The following is an 18,389-nucleotide window of genomic DNA, read 5'->3' on the forward strand; positions in this document are numbered from 1 at the left end:
TGACGGCCTTTTTCAATCGTCTCGCCGCCCAGGATCAGCTCCTTCTCGGAGAGATCCGACGAGTCGGTGATGTGGTCTCGGGTGGCAGCGGATGGCCAGCTGATGCCAGCCAGGGCACGGCCCAATCATGCCCGCGGCTTGCTCTGCCTGGTCAGCGTGACGAGCTAGACTCAGATGCCAGGATGCGTCAGGCGAATAGGCTGGCAACGCGTCATTAGTCACGCTGTCAGGAGAACATGCGCAGCTAAGGAGAGGGAGGGGAGGCGAGGCAGGGAGCAAGGGAGCAGGGAGCAGGCAGGCCATCGGCTAGCATCCAAAGCACGGTGAGAAGAAGCGAAAACGAACCAGCGATAGTCAGCAAAAGCTCCGAGCAAGCTTCCAACAGCTCCAAGGGGCTGCTCCGCATCTCCAACTCCCCCGTGGGGCAGCATCCCGGCTCATGTCTCTTCTGAGTTTGCAGTTGCCAGGTTCCCGCCCACTACCGCCTCTAGCCTCCGGTACTAGTCGCCCTACCCTAGACTCAACGGCCTCGAATTTGCGAATCCCATTTACACAGCCGGAACTTTTGTGTGTTATGCATTGATAGCACGTGTCTGGTGCCTACCAGAAGCGACAAGATGGGCGAGACGGCATCAATTAGAAAAATTTTCAGCTTCTAGCATCATGCAAGTTTCGCTGGATGTGGCGCAGAAGACGCCGAGTCGGCGTTACTACGAACTCTGGAGAGCTGAGTTGTGTTTCACAAGCAACCGAGGGCTCGTGATGACAGCCTGCAGTGGACCAAGATCTTCGCATATGCGTCTGGATCTCTGTGCCAAGGCCGAGCTTCCTCACTGCCTCACACGTGCTGGAGATGGGAGAAAACAAGAACATGGTGTGAAGCGGAGGAAAAGGGACAGGAAAAGGGCCGGGCTGCATGAGGTAATGCGTCGTAGCCAAGCTGCTCCTTTGAGGTAGATCTTCACATGCATTGAGGCGCGATGGAGTAAGTAATCAAACTCATCCAAGCACACGCCAAGCTAGGCTTGATGAGGTGTTTGGTGCGTTTGCTACAACACAGCCAACATACTGCCATCATACAGCAATTATCACCACTGACAGAATCCCAAGAGGCTTGCCGTGGCCCGACAAAACTTGTCACGGGGCATGTAAGCAGTCTCCCATTCGCCCCACCAACGAGGGATCCTTTTCTTCCATGGTCGGTTCATCGGGGTTACTTCGTGCATGGTTTTTCATCGTCCCCGTTGCACAATTAATCATATTTACTCCGTACAGCTAGTCAGATGGCATCATCGGGTCAGAAGGCTATCATGAGGCTCAACGGCCGCTGCAGAACTGCTAATACGGAGTACCAGCATCGTGATGTAGGCAACCCATGGTTTTCCTCAACCTCATCGGCCGACGGCCTTGGAAAAAAGGGTTGGAATATGGGGCCCCCGAATCCTCCAGCCACAACACTCAAGCCATCTTTCGACGGCGAATGAGGCAGCCAGAGGCCGAGTTGTTCTTGGACCTGTCGATAGGATGATTGACACCATAGCAAGTTGATGGCTCCATAGAGTTATCGAGCTGCACAGCAGTCGACCCTAACGCGTGAACGCAGAGGACCGCTGAGCACAGATCCGTAGTTTGTTGAGAAGGAGAGAAAGCCTAGAAGAAAATTTCACGATACGGCATTATATGGCGTTGCGATAAGATTGGGTTAGTGGGGACTATCACGTGAACGGAGATATATCGGCAAAACTGATTTAGCTGGCGATAAGCCTTAGCAAGCTACTGCTATCAACAGTCATTGCTTTAGGCCGACTTTCCTTCATATTCGCGACAATTCAATTAATCCGTCTCCCCTGACGCAATATCAAGCATCATGGACGCGGCAACGATCGAAGAGACGAACCGCATCCGGATATCGCTGGGCATGAAGCCCTTGCCGGTACCTGGAGCTGCCGCATCGCCCCAAGCCGAGGCTTCAGATGGCGAAGAACCAGCGAGCACAGTCGAGAGTCGCCAGGCGCAAGCTTACGACAATTACAAGAAAGTTCAGGATGACGAGGCTGCCAAGAAACGACGCGAAGAAAAAGCTGCTGCCGTGCGAAAGGCCCGTGAAAAGGCCCAGCGGTTTGCACTTCTCGAAGGGAAGGGGCTGGGCGAAGAAGATGAAGGTGGCGACATGGATGCGAAGGCGTGGTTGACAGGCCAAAAGAAGAGGCAGAAGAAGATTGATAAGGCAAGGAAGCTCGAGGAGGAACTTGCTGCAGCAGAAGCTGCCGCTGCCGCTGCCATACAGTACACCTCCAAAGACCTTGCTGGCATCAAGGTTGCGCACGACTCAACAGCCTTTCTAGACGGAGACGAACAGGTCCTTACTCTGAAAGATACGACAATTGATGAGAATGAGGAAGAGGGAGATGAGCTTGAGAACCTAAACATTAAAGAACAAGAGAAGCTCACCGAGAGACTGGATCTCAAGAAGAAGCTAAAAGGCTACAACCCTAATGATTATGACGACGGCGAAGGCACTATTCTGGCACAGTATGACGAGGAGATCAACGGCAAAAAAGCGAAGAAGTTCACTCTTGATGACGATGGCGCTATTGCCGAGCTTTCAGACATCCTCGGCCAACCGGAGCGAAAAGGAAAGAAAATTCAGTCAACAAGCCTTGACGATATTATAGGTGCGTACAAATTTCCCTTTATCTCCACGATCCTCCAATGTGACCACCGCTAACAACTTATTATAGATGGCGCAGCACCCTCATCCGACTATCTTGCTCCATCAGAGATCAAGGTGAAGAAGCCAAAGAAGAAGAAGGGAAGCAAGGGGACCAGGCAAAAACAGCATGATGAGGATGACATCTTCCCTATAGAAGCAGCGCCGGCGGATACCGGCGCCATGGATGTCGATTCTAAAGAGTCTTTAATGGCTAAGAAGCGGAAAGCCACTACTTCAGATGCCTTTGCCGATGATGACGATCTCCAAGCATCACTAGCAATCCAGCGGAAGAATGCTCTAAAAAAGCGCAAAAGGACACGTCCTGAAGATATCGCAAGACAACTCAAGGAGGATGAGGAGGAGCCCGAGGAAACCCAAAGCGGCGGTCTTGTCATTGGTGAGATTTCCGAATTTGTCGCCGGCTTGAGTAAGCCAGACGACGAAGACCGCCAGTCGAGGAGGCAAAAGCAGGCCACAAAAAGTCCCGAGTTGGATGAGGATCGTCATATGGGCGATGAAGACGAAGATGCGGAAATGGACGACTACACGGCGGAACACCAAGAAGCCCTTCTCGCGGCCCAGAAAGAAGAGGAAGAGAGAATCAAAAGGGAACAGGGTGAAGATGATGATGCGGGTATTGAAGATGAAAAGGTTGTTGGCGCAGGCATGGGGGCGGCCCTCGCATTGCTTCGAGAGCGGGGTCTTCTCGAATCTTCTGATAGAGGAAACTATGAAGATTTTAAAGCTCGCGAAGATTTCCTTGCAAAGAAACGAGTATTGGAGGGCGAACTGGACGAGCAAACACGACAGCAGAGAGAACGTGACAGGATGAGCGGCAGACTAGACCGGATGTCCGTCAGGGAAAGGGAGGAATGGGCTCGTCAGCAAAACACCCACAGAGACCACCTGCAGTCGAAGCGGATGGCCGAGCTCTTCAACGCAGGTTACAAGCCAAATGTCGAACTAAAATACGTCGACGATCATGGCCGGAGATTGGATCAAAAGGAGGCGTTCAAGCATCTCAGTCACCAGTTCCACGGAAAGGGCAGCGGCAAGGGCAAGACGGAGAAGCGCCTGAAGAAGATTGACGACGAGAAGCGGCGCGAGGCCCAGAGCATGTTCGACGCAAGCCAGAATGCCGGTATGAATCTGGCGACGGCGCAGCAGTTGAAAAAGCGCAGGGAAGCTGGAGTACGGCTCGGCTGACGGACTGTGTGGGAATTTCCTTCATTTGTTTCCCTTTGCCGGAATACTTGCATCCAGTACTAATTATACCGCTTTGTTGGACTTTTTGTTAGGGATATCTATAAAACCAAAGGTGCATACTCCTTTTCTTGTTATGATTTTTCTCTTTGCTCTATGTGTTTCGTCCCTTGCTGACACTGTTAGAGCGCTATCGACATGGTGTGCGTCTGTGTGTTCCTACCCAGGTTCGTCACTTGATATGCCCCTTTTACATTCTGTAGTGTCGTGATGTCAGCCAGCCAAATGCATTGTAGCGTGATACATGGTCTATACTCTTTTTCGGCAACCCCCCCAAAAACGTTCTCATAAATGGACGGCTCCCATAGAAGATGTGTATACCTTTTTGCTAGCCAGCATCCCACTTTCTAAGTTTAATATTGATAGCAGTAGATATATCGAGAAGATCGCGGTGGTAGCAAATACTTAAGAGCATGAGAAGAGCACAACCCGGTTCACTGGGATTATACGCACGACGTCGTAGAGGTAAAATACTTGGCAGAGCTGTCTGGCAGTTTATTAGTATCATCGTTCCATTTATAAACCGATCGGCTCAAATTGCTCGCTGTCGTAGGCGATTTAGCCATTCTAATCAACATACTAAGAAAGGCAATAGGCAAAACCCCTGGGAAAACTATGTCGGTTTATTAGGTAGTATCTTTGTTCCGTTTGTAAATCGATTAACTTAAATCGCTCGCTGTCGTAGGACATTTAGCTAGGCAAAATACTTGGCAGAACTGTCTACCAGGTTATTAGTATGTATCTTTGTTTCATTTATAAACCGTTTAGGTGCACTGCTAGGTCGTTCGCTGTCATATACGATTTAGCCGTTCCAATCAACATACCAAGAAAGGCAACAGGCAAAAGATTTAACAAACTGGTAGCTAGTTTATTAGTATCCTAGTTCTATTTAGCCATAGATTAGCTTTGGAATCTTTATACAAGATGTAGATCTCGAACGGCATTTGGCGGAAAATTGTATTCCGTATGACGAATATGATCGGGAGTCGGCAATAGCGTCGGTGAAACATCCTCCAGTCCACCCGTGATGCTAATCCTATATTGTTTCATTCTAGCCACTAGGATGGAAACGAATAGCTGATGAGACCTTGATAACGTGAGCATTGCATGAATCTTGGGGGGGAATGTAACCTTATAGACGCTAATTATGGCTCTCATGCTCGAAACAAGCTTGGATCCGTGAATTTTTGATCTATTTTGTTAGTAAGAGGAATTTAAACTGCCAATGTATTTGCTTGAAGTAGATAATTCCCGATTGGGAAGAGATGTAACTGGCAGAGACGAAGAGACTTAATAAATATCAATGTGATTTCTTATCGTCGAGACTGAGAAGAAGGCAGTCTCAACGAGGATATGAATTGACAATGATACAACTGTTTCATAGGCATGAAAGTGTATTTTCCGTAAATAGCAAAAAAATGTAGGCGGCGGCAGTAGCATTTTAAGCCGACGGTTCATGTTGCCACGGCACAAGTGCAATGATTGCCTAAGCCTTACAAAGAGGGCGCGGAGATGCATTTTCTCCTCCGGAGATTATATTATGTATGTCATAATCTGTGACCCGGCACATAAACGTGAAGCCTATAACTACCTGCTGTTGCAGCTTAGGAGAGCAGTTCTTTCAACATCCTCAACCGGAACAGCCAGCCACCCCGACATCCTTTCACGATGCAATTTTCCATCATTGGTGTAAGTTGAACATAGTATCCAATCATTGAATATCTTGAGTATTAAGTGAATCATATATAGGCACTCCTCGCAATGGCGATTGCCCCTGCGGCTGCCGCCGACGGACTCACCTTCGACATCTTCTTCACTCCCGGCAGCGTCCCTACCACCCAACACTGCACAGCAAACGGCGTCCAGACTCTCACTGAGACTGTGACTGATGGCGGATGTCAATCATGGGCGTTTCAGTTTGGAGATGCCGTCAAGTTGACTCCTGGACAGACCATCCCTGCTTCTTTGCAGACCAACGAGGAGCAGACTTGCACAGTCTACTTTGTTCAGCAGGCTGGCGATACACCTTCGAGGCACTGCACGGATGTAGTTTTGGGGACGACGGCGGACTTGTCCGATGAGTGCTATGTTGCGCCTCCGGGAACATATGGCTTGAATATTGTTTGTGCAAAGAATTAGTAGCCGGTGAGTGTTGGTTGTACGGAATACTACGGATAGGTACATGGAGTGATGGATCCTGAGACGGGTTGAACCTCGTATAAGGGACTCGGGGGTCGTACAAGATGGATACATGCATGTATTATCGTCTATTGTTACGCTAGCCTAGCTGAAATAGGATATATGGCCATTAAGATATGATATTATAGAACCACTTGAAGCGGTGACACTTTGATGCTTTTACCAAATATTAACATGCAGATGTAGTATCCGTGTATTATTCCAGCCTTTTCAATGGATCGCAACATCATCTTAGATCTATAACTTTAAGCGCGGTGATCTGAATAGGCGCTTGCCATACCACACCAAGCAGCTGCATGTTGCCATGATCAAGCGGACGCAGCCTTGCCACCCGATGGGAGAAATTTCGGTGAAGCAGATTCCGCCTTGGTTGTTGGTCGTGTTAGCTGCGCCCAGCGCCTATCTGACGATGGTTATTGGCTGTTCAGCTAATATAAATGAGGCAAAGGATTGCTGTTGCCTTGCTATTGGAGAGCACCCCTGTCAACCCCCGCGATTTACAACGCGAGTTTAGAAATTGGACATTGTATGCGAGTATTTTGTCAATCCAGCAGGTAAATATCTATATAAGCTCTTGTATTCTTATTCCTTGCTCTCTAAATACATGTCATTTATCTGTATCGTCTCAACTCCTACATCAGTACTGCCAAAGATGAATGCTTCACCATCTAAAGGAGTAAAGATGAAATCCCTCATAAAAAAATTCAAGTCTCCTGAAAGAAGCTCTTCACCAGTTGCAAATCCGGCTTCCGCATTGTTACATGGAAACTCACACTCTGGCGTGCCGCATCTTCAGACTAAAGTGTCATCCCACTCTTTGAGTACGACCGTATCAGTAAACGATGATACAATTTCCCAAAGCTCCGGGAGACTGTCCACTTCTCCTTCTTTATCTCCTCCATTAGCCGTTCAGCCATCTGTCTCTCCTAGTCCCGACCAATCATCAACATCACATCCCCCTCCGGCCATCATCATATTGCCTTCTGACTCTATTACCGAGGCAGCTCCCGCCACTATAGCCACTGAAGAAACACCCGAGACTCCAGCTCCATCCTTTCCTCCGGCCATTACAATATCACCCTCAGTTTCTATTATTGAGGCAGCACTCGCTACTATAGCTGTTGAAGCAGAGGTACCTGAGACTCCAGCTCCACCCTTAAATCTATGGAAAGAAGCTTTCGAAAGTGTCAACGATGAAACAAAACGCTGGATCCAAGAGCATGGGCTCAACTCGACGGAGCAGTCGCAGCCAGATGGTCAAATAAAAGAGCTCATTACTCTTCTCAAGAGCAAAACTCTAGCCGAAGACAACGACACGCCTTCCAAGATCGTAATCGGTGACCGCAGAATCGTTTTACGCGAGCATGTCAACGAGGTCGTCTCCCTTCTCACCATGGCTGGCGATATTGCAATGAATTTTGCACCCCCGCAGGCCAGTGCGCCTTGGGCTATCGGAAAGGCATTGCTGAAAGTAAGGCTCCTAAATGTCTACGAACTTTACCCAATTTACTAGAATCGGTAGTATTAATCAATAACAGATTCCAGTCAAACATGTCGACCAGAAGCTAGCCCTTACCGGGACAATTCGTTGGTTTACACGTATTGTCCACAGAGGTCAGATATATGAGTTGCGCTACACTGCGATAACTACAGATGAGCAAATCGTGTCCAACCTACACGATGCCCTCCGAGACTTATATGTCGCAGCAATAGAGCTGTTAGCCCGTTCTGATATCGTATTCAGAAGTGGAACCTTGAAACAAGCATTCAGTGCCATTGTTCGGCCTGATGAGGCCACAAACCTTGTTTCTGAACTATTAAAGAAAGAACAAAAAGTTGTGCTGGAAGCCCAAGCTTGTGAAGCTTGGTGCAGTGCCAGAACAGATGCGAGACTGTTTCAAAGAACACAGTACATGCTGGAGAAGCTTGATGAAATGTCGGCTCCGCTGAAACGAGCTGACGAGGGCTTAATCAAGTTGTTTAGGCAGATTGATCAAGGCCAACTGGACGAACTAATGGACTTTATTAGCTCAGAGGAATATGGCAAAAGTCACTCCGAGTTTAGTGAGTCAAGAGTAGAAGGTACTGGTAACTGGTTAATAGGTCACCAATGTTTTCGCCAATGGCAAGCAAGCCGACATAGATCAGTGCTTTACCTCAAAGGCAATGGTGAGTTTCTCTGTTTGTTAGTATCCCATATACTCTATTCCTAACCTAATCTAGTCGGCACGGGCAAAACGTTCCTTACCTCACGAGTCATTGACCACCTAAAGGAAACCTTGCATGCATCGCTTGAAGATGAAGGATTTGCGTTCTTTTACTGCAACCGATCTACACCCTTAACGCGAGACCCCCTCGTCGTCCTTAGAAGCTTTGTTCGCCAGCTAGCTGATAGGGAATACTACGACGGCGTCCCAAAAAGCCTCAATCAGGCATATGAGAAGGCGAAAAAGGAAAAAAGAGGATTCAGTTACAAAGAATGCGAAATGCTGATTTTGGACTTGCTTAGCCTCTATCCAAGGACTACTATAGTTCTTGATGCTTTGGATGAGTCTGATACTGAGAAGTATATTCTAGCCAATACTCTCGTTAACCTAATAAGAAAGGCGAAATACTCAGTCAGACTCTTTGTATCCAGTCGCCCAGACCGGGAATACTTAAGAGCATTTGAGGGAATGCGGATAATAACCATTAATAGCGATGATCAACAGATTGATATTGGGAAATATCTTAATGCAAAGCTCTATTCTACACCGTCATTTCAGAGTCGCCCGATAGAAATCCAAGAAATGATCAGGGCAGCTTTTACATCTCGAAATTGCGGGATGTAAGTCATACTCATTCCTCATTCCTCACCCCCCTGTTACTATCTATACCGCCAGTTTTTAATTACGATAAACTAATATTATTTATTAATCATAGGTTCCGATGGGTCCACCTACAGGTCAAACAAGTGAATCCGCTCGTATCGAACGATGCGGTCAAACTGTGGGCCAAGACAGTTCCCGGAGATCTAATGGAGGCATACGACCAGATGTGGAACATTTTGAAAAAGGATCACGCATACGACATGCCCTTGATTGAGCGCGCTATCAAGTGGGTGTTGGGCTCTCTACAACCGTTAGAAACCGAACATCTGGTGACAGCAATCCGATATACAATTGAAGGAGATACTTTGGTAGAGAAAGAGCGACAAACTCCCAGACGGATACTATTGCTTTGCCAAGACTTCTTAACGGTTGATGCGGAGAAGCAAGTGTGGACGTTGCCACATGCTTCAGTGGCTGAATACTTTGAATCCAGGAGCGAGATATTGGGGAACTGTCATGGGTTCGTCGCCAACATACAGCTCAAGATCCTTATGGAACCTGAAGAGGACGTTCTTCTTATAGAATCTCATAAGGACGACCCCGACTACCCGGAATTCTGTTCTCATCACATACCTTTCAGGCATTACTTCATGAACAGTTGGCCCACGTATGTCGAACGATACGACCGATGGCTGGGCTCAACAGAGGGCGCAACCCCGGATGCACAACTTGTGGCCTCTCTGCGACAATTTCTCGGTTCACCAGAGCAGCGCAGCGCCTACTACATCAAATGGTGTAACAGCAGATTCTATACTGGGGATGGGTTTAGCTCCTCTGACATTTGTTGGCTCGCCATGTGCCGCTACGGGTTTTACTACGTTTTACAAGATTGGTGGGACAATTACGTTGGTAATAGGCCAGTCGATCTGTGCAAGCTTAGGTATGAGGCGCTTGCACTTGCGGCAAGGGGCGGGTGTATAGAAGTCTGCAGATGTTTGTTGAGCACGATGGATGAGCTTGATTCGGCTCAACTTGGGCCCGCAATTGAAAATGCGATGGACGAAGGTCACAAAGATTTCTTCTTGCTTTTAGAGAAGCATGGGAATTTCCACATCTGGGATTACTTCGAGGAGAAACCAGATATCATCCTGATGGCAGCCCGTCGTCCCGGCCAGATCCAGTGGCTTGCGGACCACAACCTCTTCAATTCGTACTCTGGAAACTCCCTGCTCAAAGCTGCAGAAAGAGCTGACTTACAAGCAACCAAGGATCTGCTCGAGGCTGGAGCTGATGTGAATCACCGTCCTAAGTATGCAGCGAAATTTGGGAGCGCCCTTGCCGCTGCCGTTGCTTCGGCTGGCGGGACCTTTACGCCGGAACGCGTGAAAACGATACAGCTCCTTCTCGAGAACGGCGCAGAACCTAATCTGCCATTACACAGTGGCCAGTCCGGCAGCGCATTAGAATCGACGATTTTCTTTTACCGCGATCCAAAACCACCCGAATATAGGGCTAAATATGGACTCGCACATCCCATGGATGTGCTGGCAATTCTGCTCAAAGCTGGTGCTAAACCCGCCACGGTGCTCGATCACGGGAATCATGGCAGCGCTCTTGCAGCCGCCGCATATCGCGGGTTGAAAGAGATGCTGGCCATGATGGTGGAAGTCATTGGGAAGGACTCGACAATCGAATGTCTCCGCCGGAGCAGGCGTCCTGAGAAGACGCTTGCACAAAGGTTCAATAGCTTGAAGCAAGCAAGACAGGACACAATAGCATATCTCACCGATGAGCTTGGAGTCGACAAGGAAACTCTCCACAAGATTGGATTGTGGCAAGATGACCCAAAAGAAGTCGGTGCATTTGGCGTCAAATTCTTCATATATACACCAACCCAGGAACCAAACAACCAGGAACCAAAACCCCAGGAACCAAAAACCCAGGAACCAAAAACTCAGGAACCGAAACCCCAAGAACCAAAAATCCAGAAATCAGGAACCCAGATACCAAACACCCCGGAGCCAAATACCGGGATGATTTTCCAATTGTTATATATATTTGCAGCCGTCGTAGCCGTTGCAGCCGTCGCATTCGTGGCACTTTCGTATGGAATCTTTGAGCCGCGGAGCTGGGCTGCCTGGGGGATACCTATATTATCCAATTACCCCAATCCCATTGGCTCATGACAACTCCAGGAACCAATACACGGACATTGATGACACGGGCATTGTTGTTTCACAAGATGTAACGCCTTCAGATTTGTTATATGCTTTCCATTAGAATAGAGAAAGCTGTCAGATTGGCCTAGCTTTACAGGGGAAACTCCCTCCACATACTCGATTTATGGCAAGTTAGTCTGCATGGAATTGGTGGATTTGACGTTTATTGTCTTAGATATACTTATGACCTACTCTCGCTCTAATCAAATGTTTGCTTTTATTAAATACCTTGGTGTTGTGCGTGCGATTGAACTCGAGGCTGGTGTAAGCCGTAAGTCTGGGTAGGACTTTCGCCAGCCGAGAATCGAACGTACCTATGAATAGGTACATGCTAGGTGCATATGAACTAAAAAGAGGTTCTCAACTCGTAATATATATATCCCACTATTCCATCTTTTGTTCAGCGCTATGAAAGTGTATAGAATTAATCTCAATTCAAATTTCTCATCCTTCTAACATATTTAAACTCAACACAGCAAATCTTCCAACGGCCCCACCCGTCCGTGCCAGTCTCATTTAGCACCGCGCCTCACGTCATGATCTCTGCACCAATCGCTCCCAATTTGTCTTCCACTTGACATTGAACTGTGATAACTCTTGTTATTTTTGCCTGTTGAAACTTGCCTTGAATAATACGAACCATGCCCACCGACTTTGACAAACAAACCTATTGGCATCACCGCTTCGCCAACGAAACCTCCTTCGAATGGCTGCTGAGTTCCGCCGACTTCATTTCAATCCTAAAGCCTCTTCTTATCAATCTTGAGCCTTCATCAGCTCGTATCCTACATCTCGGCTCCGGGACTAGCGACTTACACAACCACTTTCGTCAACTAGGCTTTCTAGACATCACAAATGTCGATTATGAGCCTCTAGCAGTGGAACGTGGACGACAACTTGAGCAACAAGCATTTGGCGATGTCAAGATGAAGTACGCAGTAGCGGATGCTACAAAATCTCTATTACTATTAAGCAACAGCAATGACCGAGGAACATACAACAACGACAAATTCGATCTTGTCATAGATAAGAGCACTGCAGATGCCATCTCATGCGGCGGAGACGAGCAAGTCCGTCGCATGGCTCATTGCGTTAGGGAATGTCTTGCGGACGGCGCCGTTTGGGTTTCAATGAGTTACTCTGCGTCACGATTTGACATTGGCGAGATTCCTTTTGATGTCGAGGTTTTGGCAAAGATTCCGACGCCGAAAAATGCGGTGACGGATCCGGACATATTTCACTGGTGCTATCTGCTGCGACCGAAAAAGAAGCTCTATTTTGGATGAGAGTAACCTTAAACTTGTAGTTGGATTGGGACTGCAACGGTTTCATGCAGTGGTGAGAGATTAACCGCTCAAAGATCGAATAGTAACTGATTGGGATGGGTCGGATGCAAAAAAGCAGAGTCACTGGTATGTGACAAACTCCTAGCTTGAGGGCAGCTATTCAGTAAAAGGAGTGGCCATGTAAAAGTCCCTATCTCTGCCTAGGAGCCTTGATGTTTGTGACTCGGTTATAATTTGGATATAGATAGAAAAGGCATCAACGCAAGAAACGAATAATATGCTATACCTGACTTGTCAGAAGCAACTCCATCCCTCTAATGTCCCCCTTCCATAACTGTGGCGTGTTATGTCGTGTATATCTAGATGCCCATCCATTATCCCTTCCATCCCGTTACCTTTAGTACAGCCCCTCTAATTCGAGCTAAGTCGATAAATCTCAATCTTCTTCCTCACCAATCCCTCAATCTGCATCCACCGTTTCGTCAGAAGCGCCCTCTGGTCTTCCCTTCCAACCTTCAGCTCCTCAATCTGTTGCAACCGCTTCGCAACAACATCGCTCAACAATTCCTCAAGTAAGCCAACAAGGTATTCATCAACCCGATCCTGAACAAGTCGCCCCTTTTCCTTAGCGTCAAGAAACTCGTGGAACTGCTTTGTTGAACAACAAAGTAAGCGCAAGACTCCCTGCGTGCGGCGAAACTCCTCGGTCGAAGACCCAAGAGGATACTCTCCCAGTAAATCTCGCTTCTTGAGTTCTTCCTTGTGACTCTTGCTCAACTTAGGAAACACCACATCGTCAATGTAGACGTCATCCGATGAGTTCTCATCAGGGATGAATCCATATTCCAGCAAGTTGTAGTCGTTAGAATGGCGACTGTACGAGATGAACAACTCTTCACCCTTCTTATACGCCCGATCCGCAACGATATGATACGCATTAGGCGAGTAATACACTTTACACCCGTCATCTGAGTGATTAAACAAGTCGGCCACCGGAATCAGCGCCAGCCTGTCTTCCCAGGGGTACTTTAACGTCTCCGGCGTCTCGTTGTAAAACGTCCGTGTATTAACGACCATCCAGGCATACGTATATTCCTCATACGGAACCTCCGGAAATGCATCCCTGAGGGCACTCCAGTTGCTCTGAAACTCCCTTTCTCGTTTCCGGAGGTTATCTCTAGACTCCAGAGGCAAAAGATCACTCAGCTCCCTCGGCCACAACATGGGAATGCCTGCTTCGAAATCCTTCATCTTCGGCAACACAGCTCTCCAAGGCTTAAAGTAAGGACTCTTGTCAAGGGCCAGATCCGCAGCCAGCAACCCCTGGATAGTCGTGTCTGCGGGCAACTTCTCCCGCACTGTCGTAGACACCGACTCCAAGCGGCGAAGAACCCGGAGAGGCACCGTCAGGATCTCCTCCTCAGCCTATTTTTTTGGGCGAGTAAAACGTTAGACCCATCCAAGTGCAAGTTAAACACCCAATAGGTCCGCTGTTTACCTTGATTTTGCGCGTGGCGAGAATCCCTGTGCCTCTGCCAGGGATGCTGCTGGGCTCGATGCCTCTGATGGATACGCCTTGCGTTTTAGCCCATGTTATGAGATTCTGCAGATGCCCCATGATCATGATGAAAGAAAAGGAAACGGTTCAAATTGGAAAGACAACAAAAGAAATCTAATTGACCATGATGCCCGACATATCGGTAGGAGAAAATGAGGGAGTGTTGCCGGCATTGAGTAGGAAAGACAAAGCATGTCACGATAATGAGATCCCCTTTTAGATGGCGTTTGTTAAGCTTCCATCACGATATACCGCCACTTGGGCGCAGATTCGAGGTATATCCGATTACCCGGATAACAGCCATCTTTTTATTGCTCTAACTCCCGTATAAGCAAAACGGACATGGCCGCCAAAAGGCACAAGCGACGATGCCCGTCTGTTTCAAATTCGCGACTGGAATGCATCGCGGAAAATCATCTTGCCGAACTGCCGCCTTACTAACATTGCATCAACATTTTGTCATGTCAATAGCACAGGCCCTTTTTGCTCCATAGAAAACTGGCGGTGACAATAACAACAGCTGCCTAAATATTCTGCGATGTTTACGTTCGAATACTTACCAATCTTGTACTCGTTCCATACGATACACAATTCCATCGAATTTAATCTATGTGATGCATGTGGGCCGGAAAGACAACATGGAAGCCTGACGATTCTATTCGTTCATGATGCCAAATGCGCATTGATTGTTATCCACCGTTTACGGCATGCCGAACTGCTGAGAAAGTTCGTGCGTAAGACGTGCATTAGCACACATGAAAGGAGTGGGTAAACAAACACCAAGACTCCTTATCCCCACGGCACCCACAGTCATTTCTGGGTAAACATTGGCTTATAGGGGCAACCCGTGTATCATCTCAGCGCTCTGCAGGAACAGAACGGCTGCTAATTTGCCCCATGCTCGAATATACTCTGTACATACAGTATGTCGGATTAGATGACCCCGTTCCAGCTCGAGGCAGCGATATTGCCATTTTGATCATCACCACTTCTCCATCTAGCCCCTACTGAACCCTCCTCTTCCGCCTCCTCCTCTACCCCTTCCCCTTCCCCGTCCAAAAGCATGGCCCCCTCCCCCTCTTCCGCCTCCACCACCGCGACCCACGTCATGTTCTTGACGCGGCCCCTTGGCTTTCCTCTGTTTCCTCTCTTCCGGGCTAGCATCCCACAAGTTGTCAATGCCCAAAAGCTCGCAAAATGCTGTAGTCTGAGGGTTTGTGTACTCATCCGGCTGGTTATTGACAATCTCAGGCGTGCCGAGAACGTATGGAGGCGCTGTGATCTCAAAGTTTTCCGGCACATCCATCTTCCCCTTTTGCACAATATTCTCTTCAACCCATGCCCTCTCTGCTTCGATCAGGGGGAGATACTTCTCCTCGCCTAAATCTTCGGGCACTTGGGCTGTGTGATCACCAAAGATGTTGAATTTGTGAAAGGCACGAGTGATGGCTAACCACTCAGCATCGTACTGAAGTCGATACCGAGGGCCCGAGGTTTGCGGTGGATATAGTGATAGTTGCTCCTTTTTAAACGGCTGAACCTCGCATAGCTGAAGGAAATGTCGTCCAGGTAGACACTTGTCCAATGAAAGAAAGCGGACTTCTTTATTTTCGATGCCTGGGGGGACTGGTTGGCCTGGTGTGCGCCTCGGCTTTGCTGTGGGACGAGCAAATGATGCTGGCAGCTGTGCTCTCAGATCTTCGGGAACATCGCCAGTAGTTGTCTCGGCTTCTCCTGCGGCTTCGGCCTCTGGAGCTTCCGCAGCCACATTTTTGGTGGTATTGTCAGGCTTCTCAACGTCTTCGTCGTCCATGTCCAAGTCAATCTCGTCAGGATTATCTTGGACAGGAGGTGCCGCTTCAGGGAGGTTATCCACCTGAACAACCTCCTTTGCACCTGACGCGTCGTACTTCTTGAGAGCGGCGAACTTCACATGTAGATGTGCAGAGAACCAGTACTGTGGTCGTAGACGGTCCATGACATATTCCGCAGCCACACTGCCCAGAGACCCATCCATAGATTCGCGCCTCAGAAAAGGCTTTATTCTGAATAATGCATTGAGATCTCCGTGAGTCTCGACCTGTCGCGGCCAGTCATGGCTTAGGCCAACGTCGACCTGCGTCTGTAGCAGCAGCAACTTCCGGACATCAATCTCTCTAACCGAGTAGAACGATTTGACGTCGCTGCCAGTGAAAGGAATCCGTTCATGGTGCGGCTTGCGGTAGTTCATGCCTCTCCAAATTCCAGACATGCCAGCAATGCGAATTGGCCCCAGCCGGATGACGTTGGCAGCACCGAGATAGTAAATATTGGGAGCAACCCAGCCGCCGTAGTAGAGCTCCCAAGCATGGGAGGCAGCCTCATGATTCCCGCCGATGAAAATGGTCAGGTAGGGCGCTTTCTTTCTGCCAGCGTAGTAGTCGTGAAAGTCGCCGAGTTTGCGATACTTGACGGGACAGGACATGACAGTCAAGTCGGCCGCATTGCGCACAGCCTGAGAATATCAGCAGCATGCACACAACTCTAGATAGCTTATATGATAAATACCTGAAAATCCCCTCCAATGATAAGGACATCGACGCCATCCCAGCCGCGCTCTTGGGCAGACTGCTCGACGGAGGTGTATATCGCGTTGAGCTTGGCATGGCCCTGAAAAAAGAAAGCAAGTCAATTGAAGTTCATCACCAACAGACGATAAAGACACAGTATAGAGAGAGAGACTCACGCAGCCCTCAACAGCAATGCGAACACCCTGAGATTCGAATGCTGCCATTTTCGAGGTCGAATGCCCAAAGGGTTGTCGAAAAAGAAAGGTGAATGAGTTGGGCTTAGCGCGTGTCCACGCCAACGGGACTGGGCGTAAAAGGTGTCTGATATGTTTGCCAGACAGCATGAAAATAGCCTCCAAGCCAGCCAGAATCACTGCTATCAATCCATTCGCCCTAAAAAGAAGGGCCGACGCCTACAATTATGAATGATGCACTGGGACTGGGATATTTTGCACCAGCCAAGATTAAGTTGAGTCACAGAGCTTAATATGCAGCCACTGTGGCTTGCTTGTAAGAGTCACAGCTGCTGCACCTGCATGCATATACCAGGAATGAAAGAGTCATCTCTCCTTGTTCATGTGTAAGGGATGTTTTAATTGGCAATTGTACAATAGTAAGCCATTGATCATATACATCTGTGGATTCGTAGGACATGTTACTCCATCAGAACAAATAATACAAAAAGTGGTACATCTACAAAGAGTAAAGCATTCATCTAAGCATGTGCCCCTACAAAAAAAGCGAGATCTCAATGTAGAATTGCGAGTCAAGCAGAGTGAGAGGAGTGCAATCAATCTTCCAAATCTAATAGACGTTCAACCCACGGAGGAGTGAGAGAGGAACGCATATGCTGAGATGGATGTCACCAAAGGATCATCATCATGAGTATCACTGTAAACACAAGTTGCTGCTGTGATTCGTTATTCTTAGTATTAAGGACGAGGCGCATTGCTTTCCTCTTCTAGTTCGTAATCGGTGTGGTATCATATTTCGTCTCATAATCTTCTTCTTCATAGATCATCCATGGCAGTGCACCATTCATTTCGTGCTCATGTTGGCCCTGTTAAATAATGTTAGAAGCGCCTATAGCTCGACTCCCACATGGCTTACTGATCCAAGCCAAGGTAATCGGCCGCGGCCAACAGCTCAAGGCAGAGCTCTACAGGAATGTCCATGTCGGGCACGTCCTCGCTGTTTCTGTAACGATACCAGTAGTGGAAGTACTCGACCACTTTGTCGAGCACCATTCCGCTGTCGGGAATCAGTCAGCCAGTTCGGACACGATGTGGAAATCATGACAGCAGGCATTTCCAAGGTGGTTTTTTTCTTGGTCGGTTCAAGTGTAGTTGCATATCAGCCAGACCAGCGAGCACACTCTCCCAAAGACAATGAGTCCAGGTGAGATGGCAGCGTTCTGTCAAGTAATGCTCGTGAATTGTCGTCACCCCACGCAGACATTTCATCGCTGTGCATTGTATATCTTACCTCATCTCTTGGAACACGCATCTGGCGTCCTTGGCCTCGACGAATTGACCTGCACAAACATGTGAGCAGGCAGAGGAACATAAAAGAGATATTGGTGGCTCCCGGGGTGATCTTTCACGCACTCCTCGGGTCCAGCATGCCCTTGATGATCGGGCTCACCATGGCAGCATCACGCAGCACGACAAACTCGAAGCCGTCTCCGGAAACGAGCGTCACGTACTTGCTGGGCGGAGCGAGATCCATGGTGAATTTTGCACAAAAGCAAGAAGGGAGAAGAAGGAATAAAAAGGAGAATCCACGTGTGGTG

The 18,389-nt window shown here is 48.3% G+C and overlaps 7 protein-coding genes across 7 annotated transcripts; 4 read left to right on the forward strand and 3 right to left on the reverse strand.

Moving 5' to 3' along the window:
• Positions 1 to 1,867: 1,867 nt before the first annotated feature.
• T069G_07422 (SART-1 family domain-containing protein) lies at positions 1,868 to 3,919 on the forward strand (the record flags this gene model as incomplete). Its single annotated transcript, XM_056174632.1, has 3 exons — positions 1,868 to 2,675; positions 2,742 to 3,593; positions 3,657 to 3,919. The coding sequence occupies 3 exons, from the start codon at positions 1,868 to 1,870 to the stop codon at positions 3,917 to 3,919; spliced, it is 1,923 nt and encodes a 640-aa protein (XP_056028211.1).
• A 1,725-nt stretch (positions 3,920 to 5,644) lies between these two features.
• T069G_07423 (uncharacterized protein) lies at positions 5,645 to 6,115 on the forward strand (the record flags this gene model as incomplete). The annotated part of the gene is made up of 2 exons (XM_056174633.1): positions 5,645 to 5,665; positions 5,726 to 6,115. The coding sequence occupies 2 exons, from the start codon at positions 5,645 to 5,647 to the stop codon at positions 6,113 to 6,115; spliced, it is 411 nt and encodes a 136-aa protein (XP_056028212.1).
• Positions 6,116 to 6,827: 712 nt separating this feature from the next.
• On the forward strand, positions 6,828 to 11,171 carry T069G_07424 (uncharacterized protein; the record flags this gene model as incomplete). Its single annotated transcript, XM_056174634.1, has 6 exons — positions 6,828 to 7,646; positions 7,714 to 8,344; positions 8,399 to 8,726; positions 8,778 to 9,002; positions 9,098 to 9,925; positions 9,977 to 11,171. 6 exons carry the CDS (start codon positions 6,828 to 6,830, stop codon positions 11,169 to 11,171), a joined length of 4,026 nt encoding a protein of 1,341 aa, XP_056028213.1.
• Positions 11,172 to 11,845: 674 nt separating this feature from the next.
• T069G_07425 (methyltransferase domain-containing protein) lies at positions 11,846 to 12,490 on the forward strand (the record flags this gene model as incomplete). The annotated part of the gene is made up of 1 exon (XM_056174635.1): positions 11,846 to 12,490. One exon carries the CDS (start codon positions 11,846 to 11,848, stop codon positions 12,488 to 12,490), a length of 645 nt encoding a protein of 214 aa, XP_056028214.1.
• A 411-nt stretch (positions 12,491 to 12,901) lies between these two features.
• On the reverse strand, positions 12,902 to 14,114 carry T069G_07426 (SET domain-containing protein; the record flags this gene model as incomplete). Its single annotated transcript, XM_056174636.1, has 2 exons — positions 12,902 to 13,915; positions 13,989 to 14,114. The coding sequence occupies 2 exons, from the start codon at positions 14,112 to 14,114 to the stop codon at positions 12,902 to 12,904; spliced, it is 1,140 nt and encodes a 379-aa protein (XP_056028215.1).
• A 931-nt stretch (positions 14,115 to 15,045) lies between these two features.
• On the reverse strand, positions 15,046 to 16,821 carry T069G_07427 (uncharacterized protein; the record flags this gene model as incomplete). The annotated part of the gene is made up of 3 exons (XM_056174637.1): positions 15,046 to 16,542; positions 16,596 to 16,697; positions 16,774 to 16,821. The coding sequence occupies 3 exons, from the start codon at positions 16,819 to 16,821 to the stop codon at positions 15,046 to 15,048; spliced, it is 1,647 nt and encodes a 548-aa protein (XP_056028216.1).
• A 580-nt stretch (positions 16,822 to 17,401) lies between these two features.
• On the reverse strand, positions 17,402 to 18,325 carry T069G_07428 (skp1 family, tetramerization domain-containing protein; the record flags this gene model as incomplete). Its single annotated transcript, XM_056174638.1, has 4 exons — positions 17,402 to 17,447; positions 17,708 to 17,848; positions 18,083 to 18,131; positions 18,205 to 18,325. The coding sequence occupies 4 exons, from the start codon at positions 18,323 to 18,325 to the stop codon at positions 17,402 to 17,404; spliced, it is 357 nt and encodes a 118-aa protein (XP_056028217.1).
• Between the last annotated feature and the right edge of the window lie 64 nt (positions 18,326 to 18,389).

This window comes from Trichoderma breve, chromosome 4 (genome assembly GCF_028502605.1).
Source record: "Trichoderma breve strain T069 chromosome 4, whole genome shotgun sequence".
NCBI classification, from domain to species: Eukaryota; Fungi; Ascomycota; class Sordariomycetes; order Hypocreales; family Hypocreaceae; genus Trichoderma; species Trichoderma breve.